The following is a 7,868-nucleotide window of genomic DNA, read 5'->3' as shown; positions in this document are numbered from 1 at the left end:
AAAAAAAAAAAAAGTCAATGTATATGACATGAGAAAGTTTATTATGAGTTCTTTAATCCTTTTTTTTTTTCAATCCTTATTAAAACATTACCTTTAAAAAATACCTCAACAAAAAGTCTCCAAAAAAAAAAAAAAAAAGTCAAAATAAAGTTGACCATAAAAAGTACTATGGTGATTTATGTATTGGAACTTCATGATTTATATCTAAAGCTAAGAAATTATTTACAGAAAACCAATAAATCTTCAATCCTAGGTGACTGCTAATTAGAGAACTGTCTGCAGTTACAGCATAGTCATCACAACCACCAGCTTCAGCAACTTCTCAGAAATTGGACTGCCAAATCATTATGCCACCTACCATTTATTGGAGCCAAAAATTCTAGGCGCTAGGATGGGAACAAGGTAATCAGCCAAGCATAAAAACATAACAAAACAGGAAACGCCGGACAGAACAGATGGATCTAGGTAATAGATAATCCTGTTTCAGAAAAAAAAGAAAAATTAATCAAGGTTAGAAAAACAGATTATCATTATTCCTAGCTGAGTATGTTTATTCACCCAGTGCACAGGTTTTCCAACATGGAATTCACTGTGCTCTATTTTCCCACAAGTGGTTTTCTGCTCTGGGGCATGCTGATATCAGAGTTTCATTCCTTAATGTAAATATCAACAGCAAAGCCTCTTATATAGGTGTCCTTCTTCAATAATTGAAGAGTGGAAAGGAAGGGTGCTAAGGATGGCAAGTTTGAGAGGCACTGCATTAGACTATCAAGTTTACATAAGCACTGAAAATTCTGGAAAATAAGTGAACTGCTTGTTTAAAAAAATAAATAAATAAAAAAGTATTGTTTACAGATTATGTACTACAAAGCTTCTATAAACAAAGGCTATGTACTACCTGATCCTCTATTAATAACAAGCACAACCTTAGTAATGTAATAGCACACTTACAGAAATACCAGAGAGACCACAGCCACGATGGCAGGTGGAAACCAGGCCTTCTCCCATCTGAGGACCTTATCAACCACCAGCATCACTTCTCCCCATCCTTGCAGCTGCTCTTCCAGACTTGCAGTCTCCGCAGCCTATGTGTGATCAACATTACAGTGATCATTTTACAACGCTCAACATTTCTATGTTCATAGAGTTAAATTCTTCTGAGGCACCAAATATTTAAAAGACCTCAATCAAACTGCTGCTCACTGGGTGTGGTGGGACGTGACTACCATCTTAGCAGTGGGAGGCTGAGGCAGGAAGATCCTGAAAAGTTTGAAGCCAGCGGGAACTATATAGTGAGTTCAAGCCCAGCCTGAACTACATGGTAAGACTTTGTTACAAAGAGAACAAGGGCCAGCCAAATAGCTCAAAGGATTAAAGCGCTTGCAAGCAGGCATAGGGGCTAGGGGTTCAATCTCTAAGACCCTTCCCTAAAAAACTTAAAAAAAAAAAAAAAAAAAAATTGCTATGCTATCTTAAACTGCCTAGATCTTAGGGGGAAATGCTCAGCAACCCTGGTACTCAAACCAGAAACCAATGGAGGGAAAACACCCACTCTTTAATGTTACCTTCCCAATCCAAGCAGTGGACTACTCTTTCTTTTTTGGGGGAGGTAGGGGAGTGGACAAACTTAGGACCTTGCACTTGTCAGGCAGGAGCTGTGCTCCTGAGCTATACCCCTGACCACCTGAGCTACTCTTTTTACATCTGTGATATGACAATCCTTAGGCTGAAATCTACGACACAGGGATAATAATCCTTTTGAGCTCACTTTCCTTTAATTTCAGAATGAGTAAACTAATTTCCCCAAAGTCATGCATAAGGAGTCATGTAACAATGCCCAGAACACTAAAAAATCTGATTCTTTTTGGTTTTTTTTTGGTACCAGGGATTGAACTCAGGACCTGTGCTTGCCAGGGAGGCACTTAAGCTGCTGAGCTACCCTCTGGCCCAAAATTCGATTAAGTTTATTCATTTTAGAAGGTTTAAAATGATCCATTTTTGTCATCTTATTGATTTAAACCCTTGCTTGTAAATCCATTAGGAAAGCCTTTCCCTTACCAATATTCACTCTCGGAAACAGAATCACTTAGATGTTGGCACTCACTGCACTAGTAAGGAAAACTACTTTAGCAAATTACATATGGCTTTTCAAAAAATTTTCTGAGGCAGGGTTTAGCTATGCAGTTCAGGCTAGCCTTGAGCTCATGTTGTACCCCAGGCCTGCCTCATTCTTAGTGTATCACAATACTATGTTTCCTATCACTCCCAAAGACATTTTGCTTAGACATCAAGACCTCTGTAAATATGACAGCCAAAAGTCAAACTGTAGGATAAGTTCATGTGGCAAAAGCATTAAAGTTGAACTTGGTAAAGGAAAAAAAAAATTAAACAAGAAATTTAAGTGTCACTTTGGAAACATGCAAATGATAGGATAACGGAAATTAGCCTTGACAAGGATTGTACCTGTGTCACAGTCGTCACTAAGGCGACTCCAGTACTCCTGACTTTATTTTTATTTTTATGTTTTAAAATTTTATTTATTTATTTGTGTGCGTGTGTGGCCAGCTCAGCCCACCAGGGGACGGGGCTGGCTGGCATGTGGTGCTGGGGGATTGAACCGTGGTCTCTGTGCTTTGCTAAGCTTGTTCTAAGTAGGTGCTTTAGACCACTGAGCCATCTCATCAGCCCACTCCTGACTTTATATCCCATGCTAGATACCAGTAAATAAGAAATTAGTATACAGTGCAAACCTTAAGCATTTAATATAAGCTTATATTTCAATTAATCCTCCCACAAGTCTAAAAGGAAGGTGGTTACTATCCATTTTACAGACAGGTGAGGAAATAGACAAACAAAAGGCCTTGTTTTCCATACAGTTCGTTGCTGAAAAGAACAGCAGAGTTGGGAATGAGGAGCTCTGTGCCAGGACCTGTCATTTCAACAGAAGTTGGGCTATTTCTTTGTACCTTAATTAATCCTATTAAAAGGAGCCAGGCTGGTGGCTAACAGAAAAGGGATGTGTGGGGGGGCATATCTAAAAAGCCGTGAAAATAATGCACAATCAAAATTGCTCTGTAGTCACTTAATTCACCAGTATTAGGGATCTTGGAAGTGCAAAAGCCAAAAATTAGGGTTTTTTTTTTTGTTTGTTTGTTTGTTTTTCTAAGGTACAGTTTCGTTCTGCAACTCAGGCTGGCCTCAAAATCCGAGTGATGCTCCTGCCTCTGCCTCTGGAATGCTAGGGTTACAGGGCATGTTCCACCACACCCTGCTTCTTTTCATTTCTAGTGTGTGGCCGCCTTTTTCTGGAAAATACAAGAGCATCTCTTGTTTTTGCCTAAATGGTGCAGATAAGGTCATAACGAATTAAATTCGTCTGCCTATGCCACTAACTCATGCAGTTCCTTTGCATCCTTGCTTTATATTCCAAAACTGTGTCCAGTCCTCCTCCTATGACCAACCCGTATCCAAATTCCAGCCGAGGCTAGGTCCTCCTATTGTCTTTTCTGCTGAACCCCACTTCCAGTTCCCCACAATGAGCTCGCAGCTTCCCTTCAAGTTGTGCCAGCTAAGGCTTCCCCGTAGCAGCCCTTTGATCTTCCACCTCTGCCCATGGCTTAGGGAGAAAAACAACAAAGGCACGGAAGGTTAAAATCAACGAGGGGGGGAACCTGAATATGGCTGGGCCTTGGGCCAGAAAGCGCTGGTCCGTCCCCAGCTGCACCCCAGGTTTTTTCTTGCCCCAGTCCCCTTTCTCCCACTTTCTCCTCAATCCGTATCTGAAGCGAGTTGTCACGCGCCCTCCTGGCACCGTCACGCAGCCACCTCCCCCCCCCCCAGTAGTATGTCACAGGTCGACAGAACGAGGGACCGCCCCCCCAAAGTTAAAGACTTGGGGTCGGGCCTTATCGCCTGCACGGAAAACCGCGGGAGGCGGGCTGGGCCCAGTGCGGAACCCTCCCTGCTGAGCCCACTGAAGCCTGACGGCCCGGCTCCATTCCTTTAGGACAAGCCGCTGGGACTCACCAGCAGATTGGTGCTGCGATTATCGCCTTCCGCCATCGTCCCTGAGATTCAGGCTTAGTTGGGGCTCGCAGCCCGACAACCCCACGTCCTCTCAATATCCGCACTGCTACCGGAGCGCGAAGAAACGCCCCGCAAGCTGCCTATATAGGCAGCGCCTTTCCCGTCAGCTCTCGCGAAGCTCATCCCTCATTGGGCAAACTGAGCTTTAGCGTAAGGGAAGCCTGCCCAACCGCTGCCCAGTGCACCGCTTGAAATCCAGGTCAAAGGAGAGAGACCGAGGCGGCCCGAGGGGGCGGAGACACAGACCAGCCAATCGGCGCGCAAGGGGCGTGCCCCGCCCCAAGCTGTAGAAGCCGTTCAACCGCCCGAGACCCGGTGGTTGCAATTGCTCGGTCTCTCCAGCAATGGCTGCCGCCCTAGCTCGCCTTTCTTCTTCCGGAGGATCTAAGCAGCCGAGCCTCTCTGAAAACTGAGTAGTCTAAAAAATGTGCTCCGTGGGTGGGGAAGGCGGCTGGGATCTTCTCCCTCACCGGCCCGCCGCCCTCTAAGCAGTTGAGCGCATGGACTCGTGTTCATCTCGTTAAATTTTTATGTAGAGTTTGCTGCCTGTTTTTTCTCCTGCTCAGTAGGAATAAGGCTTTAGCTTGAGAGAAGAAACAGCTTGAGGTCGGGAAGAAGGCATCTGACTTTTAAAACTGTCTTACGCATTAGGAAACTGCATTCTTCACTAAAAAGGGATTGGTTTTTAACCGGGCCTTCTTGGATTAGAGGTTATGCTAAAACATAAATCTCCTGTAAAACAGTGAAATTCATAAGCAATTTTGGAGCTAGATCAACTGTTGAAACGTTTCTGTATCCTCTCTATCTAGGATTTCAAAATGCATTAACAGCTTTTGTGTCATTTTATGCAAAAATATGTCAAATATTTTGGTACATGATCTGACTACGCAGGTCGGACGCAGTGATCCTCCGGTTTTCAGCCTCTCCAGTGGTAGGACACGACAGCGCCACGCCCAGTCAGCCAGCTCTGCGCTCACGTCGCGGGTCGCCTGGTGGTCCATGGCATGTGGTGCCTGGGATTGAACCCGGACCCCTGCTGCGCTTGCCTTAAACAGGCGCTTATTCTGCTGTTTAACTCTTAAACGCATCTATTATGCCACTGATCTTAATTTTGAAAGCATTATTTAATTGGCAGGTTCTTAAAAGTTAGATCAATTAAACAAGGAAGTGAGAAAACAGCTACAGATCACAAGCTGGCCCCAAGAGCATTCAGAATCTTTTGTGTGTGTATTTAGGACAAGGTGTACAGGGTGTAGAGGGGTCTCATTGTGTAGATAAGATTTGGAGTGATCCTCCAGTTTATAGCCTCCCAAGAGCTGCGATTTCAGCGCCACGCCCAGTCTCAATTGCGCCTCAGCGTGCCCTGGGAGTGGGGCCGGCCAGGGGATTGAACCCCCCCGTTCCTGTGTCTGCCTAAGCAGGCGCTTTAATCCGCTGAGCTATTTGGCCGGCCCGATAATTTCAAGAGAGCTGTGCAACTTTTTATTTATTTTTGTGGTGGTAATGACCAAACCCATGGTTTGGACCACACTAGCTAGGTAAACCAAGCACACTATCTCTGCTACCCCCACAGCCCTGGTTATGGATATGTAGGGGGCAAGTCTCTGGACCTGGAAGAAATACTTGAATAATGCTTTTGCAAGGGGAGATTACTTAATAAAATACCACTTTGGGAAATGAAGAGTTATGTAAATATGATCCCACTGGGGAAGTTAAAGCTGCAGAAGGAGCAACAAACTTTTTTTTTTGAGTACTGGGGATTGACCCAGGGCCTCTGCACTGACCTATATACGCAGCCCTTCAAAAACTTTTTACAATTTTGATAAAGCGTTTAGCTAGGTTGGCCAGGTTAGGCGATTTTGTGGTCCTCCTGTCTTAGCCTTCTAGAAAGCTGGGATTAGAGGTGGGCACCACTCCCTTATTCTCTTTTCAAAATAAAAAAAAAAACACAAAAGGACCCAGGCAATCAGCTGACATCAGACTATGGGATGAGATACCAATCTGTGCGAGCACAGAAACACAAGAGACCAGCGTTAAGAAGCTTTGACAGTTGGTATTTCTACTTTGGGAACTCTGCTACTACATAATGCTTTTTTGTTTTAAAAAAATTTTTTTTATGCTTTTGGCTTTTGTGTTATGTACAATTTAGGAAGGAAGACAATTTTAAACAACAGCTTGTAACACAGGTAGGTGAAATAGCAGGAGTGACTCAGAACAGTTTCTCTGGAGTACTTTACTCACTTTTGTCCCCAGACCATTTGCAAATATATGATTTACAACTTCCACAGGACCCACTAAATTTCCAAGTGGCCCAGCTATGAAATACACCCCTTAATGGAGCTTTCTTTTGGTACTACACACACAGAATGTGACGTAAACTGTGCCAGATGATGGAGTTAACATGAATCCCCCTAGGGGAACCTCGCAGGAACAAGAGGACGGACTGCACATTCTGTTTTACCTTCATCAACGATAGTGTGCAAGTTTTTTTTGGCGGAACCAGGGATTGAACTCAGGCCCTTGCACTTGCCAGGGAGGCGCTTATTCTACTGAGCCATCTCCCCAGCACCCCAAGTTTTTCTTTTTTGGTGGAACCGGGGATTGAACTCAGGCCCTTGCGTTTGCCAGGGAAGCGCTTATTCCACTGAGCCATCTCCCCAGCCCCAAGTTTTGTTTTTGTTTTTTTAATTTTTATTTTTTGGGCAGAACTGGGGATTGAACTCAGGCCCTTGCGCTTGCCAGGGAAGCACTTATTCTACTGAGCCATTTCTCCAGCTGCCCTAAGTTTTTTATATGCTGCCAAAATTAACCTGAATGACTTGGTCCTTTGAACTTTCCAAATGAAGCAAATTTCCATGCGGATTAAAAACTGAAACACAAGCACTGACAGACTTTTTTGTGGTACTGGGGACTGAACTCAGGACCCTGTGCTTGCCAGGCAAGCATTTATTCTACTGAGCTATCTCCCTGGGCCCAGTAATTCTTTTTTTGAAAATGATTTTTTTTTTTTTTAAATTTTGGAAAAAATTAGTACTTTTAAAAGGCTACCCACATTCCAAAACTCAGGCACACTGGAATCTAATTCAGGGGCCGGGGAGATGGCCCAGTGGAATAAGCGCTTCCCTGGAATCTAATTCAATAAATTCAGACCTTAAATGCTACATCTTTTATGACTGAACCTTTATTTTTTTTGAAAAACAGGTATTCCATACAATCTTTGCCATGTTAATGCAAATATGCAAAGTAGGCATGTATTTTTGATTTCCAAAAGATGCATTATGATCATTTTCAGGAAGCTGGTGAGATTTATTCAACTCTTAAATACAATCACAAAATTATGTCCATCAGGAGGCATTACAACCTTTTGTACAGAGAAGCCACTATTTATACAATGTTACTAGGACAAGGAAGATTCAGTTCAACTCAACTTGCTCTTATAAGGGTACAAACTAAATTAACGTGTGAAGTATATCATTGCCACTGACGTCACAGGTGGAAATGCAAGGGAAATTTAAATCAGCAAAGTGACAAAATAACTTTAAATAGGCGCTGATAAATGACTGTCAGGAAAAAAAAAACCAATAGGAGACACTTTCATCAGCCTGTTCTGAAAGAAAAATATTCTACAGTCTGCATTTCAGATGCAATTCTCAGTTGCCAAATTAAAAAAAAAAAAATTGAGCTAGCTGTATGAGTTTTTACACTATCACAACAGTTCCCGCCCCCAGCCAAATTCCTATGTAAAGAAAGGAACCCTAAGTGATTGCTTTATAACCCTTGAG

At 43.3% G+C, this 7,868-nt stretch overlaps 1 protein-coding gene across 2 annotated transcripts in view; it reads right to left on the bottom strand.

Annotated features, from left to right (window-relative positions):
* Arl6ip1 (ADP ribosylation factor like GTPase 6 interacting protein 1) overlaps positions 1-4,182 on the bottom strand; it is an 11,736-nt gene extending 7,554 nt beyond the window's left edge. Inside the window, exons 1-3 of one of the 2 annotated variants that reach the window (XM_004644489.2) lie at positions 4,027-4,176; positions 952-1,085; positions 359-478 (exon numbers count right to left, since the gene is read on the bottom strand). In XM_004644489.2, the coding sequence (XP_004644546.1) occupies positions 359-478; positions 952-1,085; positions 4,027-4,062 (290 nt within the window). In that variant the 5' untranslated portion in view covers positions 4,063-4,176. Of the gene's footprint in view, positions 1-358; positions 479-951; positions 1,086-4,026 lie in introns of both variants that reach the window. The other variant, XM_023704696.1, reaches the window with a different exon arrangement.
* Between the last annotated feature and the right edge of the window lie 3,686 nt (positions 4,183-7,868).

The sequence above is a fragment of the Octodon degus genome, unplaced genomic scaffold, assembly GCF_000260255.1.
Source record: "Octodon degus isolate 3935 unplaced genomic scaffold, OctDeg1.0 scaffold00200, whole genome shotgun sequence".
NCBI classification, from domain to species: domain Eukaryota; kingdom Metazoa; phylum Chordata; class Mammalia; order Rodentia; family Octodontidae; genus Octodon; species Octodon degus.
The sequence above is the reverse complement of the archived record's forward strand: the minus strand, read 5'-3'. Positions and strand labels throughout refer to the sequence as shown.